Here is a 15,260-nt window from a genome sequence, read left to right as displayed (position 1 = left end):
TCAAACCTGTCCAGTGCTCATTGCCAGAGACCACCATCTTTCCTCCATTCCCCTAGTCCTGTCTTCTCAATGGGCTGCTTTTAACTTCAAATATTTAACTTTTAAAATAAAAACAACCCAGAAATCCTCCACACGCTCTGCCTTCCTCGTCAACCATTCCTTTCCTTGGCTTTTCTCCACCTTTTTGGAAAAGATGTTTTATACGTGTGTACTTAGTGTCCCCACTTCCCACAACTCTTATACAACTTACAAGAGCCAGGTTCTGTCCTTGTGAACTGCTCTCAGTGGATCAGTAACAGTCTCTTTGTTACTAAAACCTAGAGGTACTTCTCTTTTCTATAAACTCAAGGTGATAATTGGCATTGTCTGCCACACCCTGCCTATTATAGGGGTTGGAGTAAAAGTAGGATTAATGTTTTCATGGGGAGACAGTAGCTTAGCCAGGCATGTTTGGATGTGCTATCTAGAAACCACCCAAAATTATATTTGAATTGACTGAGTAAAACTTGTAATAGTATATGTACCTCGTAATCAGGTTAAATACCTTTTTCTAAATTGTTTTTTTAGCAAGTGTCTGAAACTGTGGTAAGCATTTTGTTTATATTGATTTACCTTCGTAACAACCCTGTGGTTTGGCCGTTTTTGTTATTTCAGTTTTGAGAAGGTCCACAAATGTTAAGATGCTCAGAGCTCCCAGCAGATAAGGGACAAAGCTCACCTTTGAATCCCAGCCAGGCTGCCTCTGGAGCCCACTCTTTCATTCTTTTCTTATGGTGCCATGGGTAAAACCCAAGTCCTTGCGTGTACTAGGTAGCTTCTTTATCTCTGAATTACATCCCAGCCATATATGTTAGTTGATTTATATTTTAAAAAACCATACATGCTTTATGTTTAAAACACACTATTATATATATTTTTGGTGTCATGGAATACCGATGTGTGTATATATTGTTTACTTAGTATGTATTCTCAGAAATAATTTTTCTGTGATTCTCCTTTTATCTTTGAGGTGTACAGTACATTTCTACTGCCCTGGTGACCCTGTTGTGCAGTAGCACAGTGGACTTTCTCACTCACATATAACTGTCTAACACCTTGTCTTCGCTCCTACCCTGTGTTCCTTCTTGTACACTTATGCTGGGGGTTCTTAACCATTAGCTTAAAGTGCCTGTGGATGTCCCCAAGCCTAATGCTTCATTCAGGTACAGACTCTACCACTCCTCAGCTAGACCTAAAAGCAGAAGAGGGACCAGCACATTCAAAAGCTGAGACACACCCAAGAGTTCAAGTTCAGCTCTGATCACTTGCCACGCCCCTCAACTAGCACCATGGCCACACATGCCTGGCTGAGATCAGGACTGCTGGACTTGCAAGAGAGCCGTGCCAGATTTCTCCTAGCTCAGCCTTCTCATTCCTACTTCCTAACGACAGATCGATCTTAGCAACTAGGATTTATTTTAGGTCATTGTTCTAATTTTACAGTTAACGTTTCCACTCTGCCTGTGATTTAACCATACTCATAAAATTTGTATGGAAGACGAGTGTCGTCAATTAAGACTATCCTGACAATAGCATTACCTCATCTCCTTTCTCTTATTTTTTTCATACTTACTTATTTGTTTACATGCTTACTCCCCTTGTGACTTTCCAGTACCTTCCTCCATAGAACTTTAGGGGTATAGGAAATGTGGTCAAAGATCCCTTCACACTGACCAGCTTGTACTTCCCAATGGTAGAGCACAGCTACCCTTAAGACCTCAGTGAGCTTTCCTGATGCTGATTTGTCAAAACACGTTTTTATCTCATTAACAACCACTTTTTTTTTTTTAATTTCTCAATACAAAACTTGCAATGTAAGTCATGAGGAGGAAAGCTATTCTGGATCCCCGCTGCTGGTCCCAGCAACACTCTGGATTGTTCTTCTTAGGTTCACAGAAAGAGCAAGTTCTCACTCCACTGCTATTCTTCATCCCTAGGGACAGGATGAGAACGTCTGTCAATGTTGTGGGAGATTCTTTTGGGGCCGGGATTGTCTACCACCTCTCCAAGTCTGAGCTGGACACCATTGATTCCCAACACCGAATGCACGAAGACATCGAAATGACCAAGACGCAGTCCATTTACGACGACACAAAGAACCACAGGGAAAGCAACTCTAATCAGTGTGTCTATGCCGCGCACAACTCTGTCATAATAGATGAGTGCAAGGTACCTTTCCCGTTCCTGGATATCGAGACTTGCATATAAATAGTGCATGCTGGACTCCTAAAAAAAAAAAAAAAAAATGAGACCCTGCATCCATTCTTACCATGCTTTTGTAAGGAATCGGGTATCCCAGCTTCTGTGAGGTCCAGATCATCTCACTCTGCACCCAGCATGGTGGGGCGTCAACAAGTCCGACACCAAAAGAACCAATCGGTTGCTTGATTCGACAGATTCCCACATCCTCCTCACTCCTCTAATTTGGTCAATTTTCTTCACTCTTTGGGCCAAGAATTTGTGGTTGTTAGAACTTTGATGGCCTTCAGATATTCTCTTCCTCAAAGGAAGGGTCAGTGAAAATGCTGACCAGATATCACTGACCTTATATGGCATGAGCATCTCTCCTTACTCTCTATTACAAATCGCTTTTCTGAAAAGCTCACATAAAAGTTTAATTGGCTGTCTTTCTTTTAATATTTTTTCATGAGAGGGTAAGTTTTAGCCCGGCTTTTATTCTGCATCCCAAATGGGTATGCAGTTTCAAGAATAACTGTCTTTCAAAATGTTTATCCAAAAAGTCTTTTTTTTTAAATGCTCAGTATTACACTCCCGTTCTCCTGCAGTGTGGATGTTCTGGGTTCTCCTCCAAGCTGTTGGGTGCCAGGTCTCCAAGCTCAATGGGTTCTAGCTGGCTTTCACTGTAACTAACTTGACATTGTTAAAGGCAGTGTCATGACCAGAGTGACGCAAACTTGGAGAAGCCAGGGCAGATGAGAGAAGGGATAGCTTGCTGAAATGATTGAGTCTAGTAGAAGAGGCAAGTTTGAATCAATAGAGCTCCCTCTTACCTTTTTGATCCCCACCTATACGACCACATTTAATCTTCTCTTCTTAAGTCTTGAGTCATTCCAAATAACACCATGGTTTCTGCCAGAGAGCTAAGGCTAACAGATGTAATTCCGCTTACCAGCCTGTAGCACAGGTCCAGAGCACCAGTGGACCAGAGAGTTTTGTTTGTTCCCTCTACATCAAGTACGTGTGCAGGTGAGCCAGGGTTCCGCTACAAACTGGGGAGTAAGACTTCTCCTTAATTAATTAGTTAACAAGACAAAAGTGATTTTCATTTTAAAATTTCGGATAGACTTTGGGGCATGACTTCATTTTCTTGGAATGCTAGTGTGTTTTCCACATCCAAGTAAATATTTAAGTTCCATTGCACAAAAAATGTTAGTTTGGATCACTAAAGGGCCAACATTCTCATGGAATGACTTTTATACTTCTCAAGCATTTATTGTGTGCCTTGTATGATTTAGTGGTGTTTCCTCATCCCCTACTCCATGGCATCCTGTGTTTTAATCATTTTTCAAGTATTTACTGAGTGCCCAGTCTATAAGATCCTGAGTTATGTACCAGAGCTATGCAAACAAGAATATACAGTATAATACAAGAGAGAAGGCTTAAATTCAGAACATTGTCAATCAAGGAAACATAGGATGTGACAAAGTGGAATCACCGTATGTATTTTTTGTTTCACAGTTAAGTACAAAAAAGCCTTCTAGTCGATGATTGGGAGCCTCTCAAATGGCTTCCTAATACTTTGGAGAATGTGTTTTGAAAAACAAGGTGTACAGGGATGAAGATGTCTTTGGATTTCAGACTTATTTTTGTTAAAGATGCCAGGAGTATTTACTATGTGATTTAAACAAAACTTTGCAAACTGTAAAGGGAGTAAATTGACCCGGTCACTATAAAGCAAGCCCGTAAATAGTGGCACTTGCTCTTCATCATTATCATGTCCCAAGTTCCAAAAGAGTGTCTGGGCTGTTGTAGGCACTCAGTAAATATTGGTTGACTCCATGCCATGTTTATATAGACTTCTTTCTATTGGACAGTTTCATAGAGTTAGTTGCTAAATTTCTCCATAAAATTGACTACTCAGTCAACCTCCTGCATCTGTGTAGGATAATTAGCATCTAGATGGTCAATATTCAATCTGAGCAGACCCTGAGGATAACATTTCTAGGTGAACTGGTTTTATAAATATCATAAACTCGCGTGTTTTTAGGGAGGTGATTGGCTTTAGCTCTTTGAAGAGGATCAGATCCTCAGCCATCTCACTCGAAGTCAGTTACCTGTGTAGTCACTGATGGAGAAGGAGGCAGCCAGAGCTATGCACACAGACACACACTCTTTTCTGAAATATTTGGGTCACATCTATTCACTTCTCTAAACTTCTTTTCAGTTAACTCCAAGCCCCCCCGTTTTTTAGATTCAATTTTCAGAGCCCAGCAGGAATAGTGTCAATGCTTCTTGCCAAGGACTACCCTTGGCTCAACAAGATGGAGACAGAATGGCTTAGGGAGTGGACATCCAGCTTTCTTTGGCTCAGCAGGGAGACAAGGAGTAAAGACACTGTCCTAACTGCTTTTGAAATATAGGTCCCAGTATTTACAAACAAAAAGTAAACACTTGCCACATGCTGTCTGGTTCTTGCAAGATGTCACATTATGATTGATAGCGGTGCACCGCCATTGATCTGACTGATCGGTGATAGCCAAATAAGCACATTCTACGTCATAAGGAATAGGCAGAGTTGTCTAGTCTGTCTCTAGAAGTCCTTCTTGACAGTTTGTTGAAGGGGAAGCCAGTTTGCTGCAGCTCTGGTCAAAACTTTAACTACTTCAAGCATTGTTATGCCACGCTAGTCTCTTACCTCATAACAGTAGTTTGGAGTATGCAATCACCTTTAATTCTCCTCTGAGTAACAGCATGTGAGTCATCACTGATAATCGCATGGGCTTTGTAAGCAGTGCTGTATGGTCAGGGTGGGAGTGTGCGCTGACGGGACCTAGAAGAACGGATAGTTTTGTTTTTCTTTTTGTTTTCGTTGCATGGCTTGCAAAGGGCACTTGGTGCTCTGTTCCTAGCATGTGGCATGCTCGTGATGCATGCATTTCATTTCCACTTGGGAAAAAAAAAGGGGGTCAGATTTCTTTCAAACTGTGCTGCATTTGTCATGTCTTCATATTCTAATGCTTCCATAAATCCAGTCTCTTCATTATGTGGAATATCAGTCGTGGGTTTAAGTTTGCACATGACGTTGAGGACAGACAGACAGAAGGTAAGCTAGGAAACCTGCTTAGAAGTGGATGGGAGAACTTCCCTCCTGCATAAAGGTTCTGCTTGATCTGGGCCAGGAAAAAAAACAGAATATATTTATAGGTTCCTAAATGTCTATATTAAAATGATTTGGAATACATTGCTACTTATCCCTTACTTTTAAAACATCCCCCCCCCCTTTCTTTTAAATTTCTAAAGCCAAGATAACTTATGCTGTAGAGCCAAAACAGCATCAGTTCAGTAATTAAGACTGAGCATTATGAAATTCACCTGGCCTGGCTATGGCTGAACCTTTCACATGCATGAGTAGAAGTAGCTGCCTGGTTCTGGATTTCTTTCTGTATGGTTGTATGGAGTAGCACATGGCACTCACTGTATTTTAAGGACTACAGTAGTACGTGCTGGGTCTGTGGGTAATGAGATACTCCACAACCCTAAAACTATTGTTGAACTTAGTTGTCCCCACACTGCTGAACCTCTGTGATCCCTCAGTATCTTCCAGGCAAATATGGATAATATAACTCTCCATTTACTGTTGAACACCAAGATGTGTTCACAACTAATTTTGAAGGAATGCCATTTAAAACTATGGTTTCGGCATACACTGTAAGCTTGGATCTGGTGCTTCTCCACATGACCCATGGGTGGTATCTCTTGTGGTTCGTGGCCTGTAAGTTGGATGTTGATGGTAATTGTTTTCAGGTAACTCTGGCGGCCAATGGAAAGTCAGCTGACTGCAGTGTTGAGGAAGAGCCTTGGAAACGTGAAAAATAATGACCTGACTCTCAGCCAATTCTTGAATAAACTCCCCAGCATATCTTATGGTAAAAGATGCTCTAAACAGGCTCCCTTTACAAAAGGAAAAAATGCATATATTTCTATGTTTACTTAATCTGTTAGCTGAGGTGTAGAGGAGCTGCTGTACACATGTGATGACAGGCACCGTGCTGTGTCTTTGCCAAATAATGCTTCATAACCATCTAATTTTCTTACTTGTGTTATTGTCTAAATGGATGCTGCAGGAGAAAGCACTTTGAATGGAAGACATGTTCTTGCCAGCTTCCCTTTGTCTCAGTGCAGAACTGTGGATGCTATTTTCCCAAGGGGACAGGACGAAAGCAGTGTGGTACACTCCAGGGACTTGAGACAATGAGCACACATGGTGTGGTATTCCTTAAAGTGTTTATGGCTCACCTTGTTCTGCACAAAAGATTCTGCTAGAAGCTTCTAGAAGTATCCCCCTCCAGCCTGTAGAGTTGGCACCTACATTGATTGAAAGCATCTCTCTTGGGGAACTCTGACAACTTACTTTTTTTTTTTTTTTTTGTGCACTAAGTTAAATGTTTCAGAGTTTCAGTGGGCGCCCATACTTGAAAGGCAGGTGGCCATAGAGCCCACAGCTCTCCCTTCCTCTGTGTGTGTGTGTGTGTGTGTGTGTGTGTGTGTGTGTGTGTGTGTGTAATGGGAAATTTCAAATTTGAAAATGAACTAGCAACTATTTGCATATAACCATTGTATACCTTGAGAAAAGTAAAGGAGCATAGTCAACCTAAATTTTAACCAGATTTAAATATTCAAACTCACTTGTTTGACTTGGACTCATACAGTATAGTGAAGTCAATTGTGATTATCTGATCTGTGGTTTGTTTGTTTGTTTGTTTCACCCATAGATTCTCATTTGAGTTCCTAACAAAAAGATATTTTCAATATCCAAATTGCTTCCATCACATTCTCATTTGCTTACATCACAGAGCATTTTAGCTTCCTCACATGGAGGGACACATGTTGGCTATGCCTCTTTTCATATCGCCTTGGTATATATCTAATTGTAGAAAGTGTTCGGTTTATGTCAGAGCACACGAAAAATATCACAAAACACAAAAGCATGCTTTCTCTATGGTGAGAAAGGAACAGAAAGCAAACATCTTCATAAAATCCTATAAAGGTGGTGCTTTGGGACAGAGTCCAGGCAGCCTCAGTCCACCGAGTGGTGACAAAGAATGGCTCTACACAACTTTCCAGATGGAATTCTTTCCAAGGACTATGAAAGTCTGAGGGAAGAAATAATATAATTGGCACAGTGGGATGGTTTGCCTGTTGTAGGCAGCCAACGAATCCTTAATGATTGGTTGTGCAAGCTAAAATTGTGAATGCCTCCATTATATCTTCTGTTGAATCACCCACAGTATTTTCCTAAGATTTCTGGGTTTAAGGGTTAGCTGGCAACTTGAACTTCTGAGAAACAAAACATTCAACTGCAAAGAGCACAGGGAACCTGGGTCATGGATCAGAGCACATTTGTCCTCTGAGGCAAGCAGAGTGGAGGAGACAATTCATGAGTAGTAAGCAAAAGGGCCCAGCATCTCTGAGGAAGGTGTCGAGACTTCACCTCTCCTTTTCAGCCGTTCTTCAAATCAGATAGCTCGGAAACATACGCAAGTCAAGAGATTCCTGTTTTCTTTATCTTAGAAACCCTAACTGTTTTTAAAACAAGAAAAACTATTGAGCAGTATTAAGTGAATCCTTTTGTTTTGCTTCAGTTTTTGGCTTTTGAAACAAGGTCTTGCTATGCAGCTCAGGCTACCTTCAAACTCACGTTCCTCCTGCTCTGCCTCAGTTCTGAGATTATAGATGGGCACCACAGCCCCTGCTGGCGCATGGCTTTTGAATGCTGTTTGTTTTCACCTTCATTTGAGGGACAGATAACAGGGTAACAATGACAGGTAATGGACCTGTTAGAGAGGTCAAGAAGGGCCAAGAGGACAGTCTTTAGGTTAGTTGTGGAACTCTTCTAGATAATCAGTAAGTGGTACCCCAGGACTTTCCAACGTTGAGTAGATGTATCTAGGCAACTTATCCAGGAGCATGCAGGGGTTTGCTGTGTGGGTGGGTGGGAAAGGCTGGTCCATACAATGGGTCTCCCTGTACAAGGAGATACAAGGCCACTTGGGTACTTGTGTATTGACCTTTTCTCAAGAGCACCCACAGGATGACAATGTGTTTCATCTCCTCAGATTCTGCTTGAAAATCTTTCTAATCTGTTTTGTCTTCAGCTTTCTCCTAGCAGTCCTGTCAGCCTATGTGAGGAGACAGATAGTACTTTCAGTAGAACTGAGGTACACTGCTTCACAAGTCAGGTTTGCTAACTGCACACATCGTCTCGTGAGAATATGCTAAGGAAAATAAATCATTTATCAAATACGAGACTACCCTGAAAATCTAGCATGTGTGTGGAATTGACATAGCACTATACCTTGTTTTCATAAAGCCTCATTAATCCTTCTCATGCCATGCCCACTGGGGAGTCTCTTGCCTAGGAAAGGTGCCATAAGCAGAACAAACAGATCCAGAGAATATTCTAGTAGTCTTAGTCTAAATAGGGTACCTGTCACTATGTGTGTGTATTAGTGGGCCATTGTAGATCTGAATGCCCATAATGATTAATCTTTTATGTGTAGCTCATTCTCTCTCTGTCTTTGTCTCTCTCTCATACACACACACACACACACACACACACACACACACACACACACACACAGACACACACACACACACACACACACACACACACACAGACACACACACACACGGTATGTGTCACATACACTAACTCCAGGGAGATTTGTATGTTGGGGCTTCGGCAGCGCTATTCCTTTAATAGATTCAGTTAATATTTTTAAGGAATCGAAAATCAATTTTAGAAGAAACCAATCGAGTAGACATTCATCCTTCCCTTTCTCATCTTTTCCCTTTGAGAAGCAAGATGAATCATCATTTAACTATTGAGTAAAATTCAGTAAAGCCAATTACGTCAGTGAACAGAATGGTTGTTTAGAAGGCGGTATTTCACCTTAGGTGTCTGAGGGTTGCAGTACACCAGAGAAGCCAGGCAGCCCTCAAGGTCCAAGCACACAAAACCTCAGTAAAGTCCTGTAGGTGACTTTAGGACCACAAGGTCATTACCAGATTATGTTTTGTGGGTTTTTTTTTTTTACTTCCTGCCGAGTGTGGCAAAAGCCTGTATGGCCTCATTGCCTGTAGAAGTTTGCATGCTCTGTAAAGACAAATAGCCATTTCTCCTCACTAGTTACTAGTCAGATTGGACATTCACAGAGCTAAGAAAGGGAGCCAAAATGTCCCCAGATACCAGCTAAGGAAGCCGAGAAGGGGGTAGGAGGAATTTGGTGTGTGGGTCAGTCCCTGCTGGGAGAGATGCTGGGCATCTCAGCGGTCCTCTAGTTAGGTCTTTGCTTATTTCCAACTGTGGCTGGAAAATTGTGCCACATGCAGGTGTACTTAGTGCAAGTCCCTTTTAGAGCTGAAGAAAGTCCAATCCCATCTTGTCTTTGCAAACCATCTTCCTTTTATTCTCCAAAGTAGAAGTTTGCTATAATGTTTCAATTTCGTCAGAATCTAGGCTCTTGCCTATGCATTATTTTCCTCATGCAACAGAGCAGTAAATCCAAATAGGTGTTCAAATGCTTCTGACTCCCCCGGAAACAAGCCTGGGCAGCACTGGCCTCCTTTGATGATTAACAGTGCAGCAGTTACACCCCCGGGGCTAACCTGCCCTGCTTGCTCCTCTCTTCTAAGACCATTCTGTCTGCTTTGCATTTTTTTTGCTTTGCTTCTTCTCCAGCCAAACTCATTATCAGCCAAGAAGAAGGACCAGATGGGATTTTCCAGTATTAGGATACTTGCAGGACTCCAGGGCACAGGGCATAGGAAGATGAGGTTAAAGAGTCGGAAGCAAGGGTTTCCTAAACCAAGTTGTCACAGAAGATTAATAGTCTCGGAATCTGTAGTAATCTCCGGCTAAACCCAAAGGAAGGATCCCCGCACGCCAATCCAGGCAGATGGTAACTGTGACAGCTATTTTTCCATGGGTGTAGTCAGAGATAAAATCTGCTCGAAACCAGTTTAGGATTTTCCCTAAAACTCTCCTCCCAGCTCACTGCTCTCTTCTCTTTCCCTTCCTTCGGCCCCATTGCTCAGTAGGCTGCTTAGTTATGTGGGGGTTGTTTAGGGGGAAAAATTCCTAGGACCTCAACTCACTGTTCTCACAGAAGTGGCAAGAAAATGATCTGCCCAGGGAAATGATCTGCAGAGCCACCACGAGGGACCAGACACCACGCAGCTGTATCTGAGCTCTTGCATCACGCCTGCTATAGCAACAGAGCCCACTCCAAATACTCAGCCCACACCGTTTTCCCCAAACGGCCTTAATTGCCAACCCTGTGTGGGAATTTGGGAGCCTTTGGCAAACAAACTTGAACACTCCTGACATTTGGTGCAAGATTTACACAACCACAGCAACCGTCTCCACATACCTTTCCCTCCTCCTGAGTGCAGACATGCACATCTTTGTCTCTGGAGGGATGTGCAGGAGGGTTTGGTCTCATTTAAACGTTGTCCTGCTGATTTGCTTGCATAACAGACAGAATATCATAGGGAGAGAATCTGTCACTTACAAGAATGGTGCTTCCCCATTTGCTCCTGCCCTTTTCCCTGCCTACCAAGTCTCTAAGTAACTAGAATGGTGAGAGAAGGCTCCACCTTACCCGCTCTGGCTCTGTTGTGATAGGCCATAGCTTGCATTTTTGCCCTCTGAGCAAATTTCTACTAGAGTGGAGTTGGTGTGTCTAGTGTGGTGAACATCTTCATTGCCAGAAAAAGATTTCAGCTCTTCAAGTTTGGGGGAGCAAGATGGACAGCCAGGTTCAAAAAAAGGATAATTTCTGTTGGTGGTGGTGATGGCAGTTCTTGGTTTTTCCTCCTCTGGAGGTGGCAGAAGATCTAAACTGAGAGCAGAAAGATACTGTTTCTTAATTGACCAATTTAAGGTCACTGCAGAAAAGTGGGGGACGTTCCTAAGTTTCCAGAGCATAAGTTCACATGCCCGATCTTGTTTTATCTTTCATCCTGTGGTCCAATTACCTATTCTGGTTGTATTTTGAGGAGCTTTTGCACTGAGAATGAAATCTACTATGGGAACAGACCTATGTTCTGCAGAGGCAGTGCGTGACCCAGACAATGGCTGGCAGCATATCTGGCTTCCTCTGGAGAGACCCATAATCCCTAGATGAGCTTTGGAACCTAACAACCGACTATTATCCTCGTCATCATCCTCTGGGACATGGGGACGATGCAGCCAGAGCCTCCCTGCTTCTGGGCTCCAATTCTCTTCATGGCAACCATTTATCCTGCCTGGAAACATCCCACTGTCTTTGGTAGGGACCAGATACACTCAGGAGCCAAGGAGGTTAGTCAAACATATCCCTAAGGCTTCCCCATGCTGGAAGACATTTCCCTAAGACACATGGTCAGAGAAACTCAGCTCCCGGGTGGCTTACTGCCCACAAATTCACTTTGCTCTTCTAAGAGCCTTCGGAGTCCAGATTCTTTTACAAACCACCTCAACCCTTTCCTTTTCTTTCTTTCCTCCACAAAATCTTCAGCATCCCATCCCCATACTGCAGAACAGAAACCAGATCATCTGGTCACTATAAAGATCTGTATATATTACAACAAACCTACTTTTTGGAGAATTTTTTGTATATTCTTTTTCTATTTGTTTTCTATAGCTTGAGGAGAGAGCTGGCAAACTGTGAATCTAATTTTATCTTGATGCCAGCAGACATATTTTAGCTTCCTGGTACAAATCTGTGTTACTAGGGACAACATATCACCCTCTGATCAGTATTGCACCTCGAATCTACAAAGTTATGTTGGCCCAATCTTACATTCTTTCTTACACAAATCCCAGAATTCCTTTGCTATTATTTATACAGAGAACTATTTATAGTCCTGGATATAACAACTTTAATGCTAATTTAACCTTTAATAACGTTACACATTTGTATCTATTCTTCAAAAGTCATAAAGAGAGTAGGCTGATGTAATCTATTTAGTATCTGTAATTTTTCAGACAGATATTTTCTTATGATATTTTCTATACAACCACATAGATAGAAGTATAACTAATTAGAGCACAAGTTTCTATAGCAATTTAAGGGTATCAACTGTTTCCTGAACATACGGCCACACATGAGAAATTTAGAAACTCAGTCCTTAATGATGCAATGAGTAACATGCCCAAAATAAGACTGGGGGGAATTGCTTAAACCCCTTAGTATTTAGGATACATATCTGGACAGTTAATCCTTCAATGTCAAGGAATGGTGCTGACTTCTTTGCCCTCCCAACACCAGCCCTTGTTTTCCCAACCGACCATTCTAATTTTACTTTCCCATAAGATGAATAAAGGCTGGTGCTAATAGTGGGATCACTTCTATATCAAACTCCTCCGTGCGTTCCTAAATGTTTATGTGAAAATCGGCCTAGGAAGACAACAAATAGCAAAGACTGAGGATGAGTGGTAAGAAAAGAATTCGGGACCGGTTCGGTGCAGTTTTAAGTCTTGCCAAGCAAAATGATTAGCAAAACCTCACATTGTTGTACGAATTGAGCATATATTTTTAAATGGAAGTTAAAGACAACATATTTTTGGTACCCACTCAGAATCCATGCTGTATCATGGGGCGGGGGGGGGGGGGGGCTGGAGGTGGGAGTTAGAGTCACACCCAGATTACTTAGAATAAACCCAAGTACTTTATCCTCAGGTAGGCAACTAACTATGTAACCTCCCCAGAAGGTAAACAAGTAGCCATGGAAAACACAAGGTGTCTTTCTTCCGCCAAACACACTCTCTGCAGTGGTGGGAGGGCTAGGATTTTACTGTGTTTGAAAGAATCGCCCGTTACATAGATCACATATTAAGATGTATTTGAACTTGCTCCTCATTAAGCGAATCCATTAGATGTGCCCTCAACTGGCTAAGATTGTATCTGTTTTCAAGTACAGCTAGCTGTCAGAGCATGACGTTCTTCTGTGTACACGCTGATACTTGGTTCACGCATGAAGACAGTGCCTATGCACTTTGTGTAGCTGTAATGTAGGTATTTGTGTGTAATTTCAGTGAAATGGTGTATAGATGTAATTTAATTTAAATGTTGTTCTTGCCTGTTTATCTAAACACAATAGATATGTCCATTGCCGCTTGGAAAGCCTTTCTTTGGTGTCGTAGATGTCTCCTAGGGGTTCTTTCTCTTTCTTGGTCTGATCTGAGTCAAGAACTGATGATCGTTGCAAATCTATGTGTCCGGCGCCTTTGTAAATACAGCTCCGAGCAGGGATGGGGTTGAACATGTGCTCTGCTACCCAGTGAAAGGTCATCCTGTGCTGGTGTCATTGCCACTCAATGCACCTTTGGACCTGTGGTTGCCAAGGCTGAGGGAGATTTAGAATGATGACACTCATCTTCTGTCCTCCCTCACCAGCAGACTGGGCTTAAAGAGTCTAAAAAGGTCCATCTGCCCCTCGGCATACTCAAATCATGTCTTTGGGCAGGGGAGGGGGGGTGAAGGGTCAACCTCTCTGGTTTCAGATCTTCATCATGGTGCCCATGGCCTAAGATTACTAAGAGCCTCGTTCCCCTTGACTCCTTGAGTTGGAGCACAGAAATGCATTTACTGATCAGCAGCCACAAAGGTGAGGCCCCTCCCCCACCTGCAAAAAAAAAAAAGCACAGTTCTGGCATCAAATTGCACACTTGTCAGAGAACAGCAGAGTACTAGAAGCACAGCAAGGCCAGGGGTCAGCAACAGTAGCAGCCTTGACAGTGGCAGAGGATCGACCTCCAATGCACTGATCCCAAATATGTGACAGGAGTCTGATTTCCTCTACCCAGAATGCTCTGCTTTTTCATGTGCGGAGTGGGTGAAAATGAAAGCAGCAATGGCAATTAGATGGTAATCTCCCAAACCGCATTCTCACTAAATACTGTTCTGGGAGGTTTGCAGTTCCTGTAACCCTTTTCTTCTCCACAATGATAGGAGAAACAGCAATGCGCCCCTCTGTTTCCTCAAAGATCATAAAGATGTGAAGCACATTCATTTCCAGGGGTTTCTTCGGATGTGTGAAGTGAGGGGATGTGGTGGCTGCTTCCTTCAAATTCTGGATGAAAAAAGTAATGAAAAAATTGTCTTTAGGCAGGATTATTTTCGAATGAAAGATAAGATTAATGGTTTGCCTCACATTCACAGTCCCTGATGGTCTGATGTCATGTAGGATAGTGTATCTATAGCACATGGTATTTAAAGACTAATGAATGCAAAAAGATGACAAACTTAACTAATTTGGGGGTTATTTTTTATGTATGGTACTAGGAAATGCCTTGTTGGCGAAGCACACTTTGGGTAGTTGATATCTCTTGTGTTTGTCTTTAGCTTTTTTTTGTGATGTGGACTGATGACTGTAACATTTCATGTGTAAAAATAAGTGGACATTCTTCACATGCTGGAAATAACCTGTGAATTCAATCTCTCACTAAGTGTTTTAACTCCTGTGTATATATCTCTCTCTCTCATCAATAAATGTGGATTCCAATTTCTCTTGGTATTCGCCTATTCTTTTCTTCTCACTTTAGTCTATTAGCGGCAGAGTGTTAGTTATATCTTTAGGGATCTTTGTGGAAGGAATTATGGACCAAAGTCTATGTTATTCTGAATAAACATTTTCTGAAAGCCTCATGTCTGATGAAGCGAAGCTAGCAGAATGGCATGTTACAATGCTTCATCAGGGAAGCAGCCATGATAGGCTAGCCCTTAGCCTCAGAGGCCTCTAAAACCCCTGTTCATTTCTTATTTATATGGAACATCAATCCCTACTTAGCTAGAAACACTGCTCCTTGCTGTCCTCTTCCAGGGAGTGTCTTAGTCCACAATGGGGGAGGGGGAGCATCTCTTAAACACCTGACCCAAATGCCTTGTGAGAAAACGAGGCTTGTTTAGGGACATTTTCTAGGAGGTTGAAAGGTCTGAGTTCAGGTGGCCATGGTCAGCAAGGGCCTCATATGTCATATCAGTCAGGTGATGTCA

At 42.2% G+C, this 15,260-nt stretch overlaps 1 protein-coding gene across 4 annotated transcripts in view; it reads left to right on the top strand.

Moving 5' to 3' along the window:
- Positions 1-14,773, top strand: part of SLC1A2 (solute carrier family 1 member 2) — a 127,398-nt gene extending 112,625 nt beyond the window's left edge. For 3 of the 4 annotated variants that reach the window (XM_084776941.1, XM_084776940.1, XM_084776939.1), the window contains exons 10-11: positions 1,977-2,208; positions 6,025-14,773. In XM_084776941.1, the coding sequence (XP_084633067.1) occupies positions 1,977-2,208; positions 6,025-6,096 (304 nt within the window). In that variant the 3' untranslated portion in view covers positions 6,097-14,773. Of the gene's footprint in view, positions 1-1,976; positions 2,209-5,252; positions 5,980-6,024 lie in introns of those variants that run through there. The other variant, XM_084776942.1, reaches the window with a different exon arrangement.
- Positions 14,774-15,260: the final 487 nt, after the last annotated feature.

This window comes from Acomys minous (assembly GCF_964271855.1).
Source record: "Acomys minous genome assembly, chromosome: 3".
Taxonomy (NCBI): domain Eukaryota; kingdom Metazoa; phylum Chordata; class Mammalia; order Rodentia; family Muridae; genus Acomys; species Acomys minous.
The sequence above is the reverse complement of the archived record's forward strand: the minus strand, read 5'-3'. Positions and strand labels throughout refer to the sequence as shown.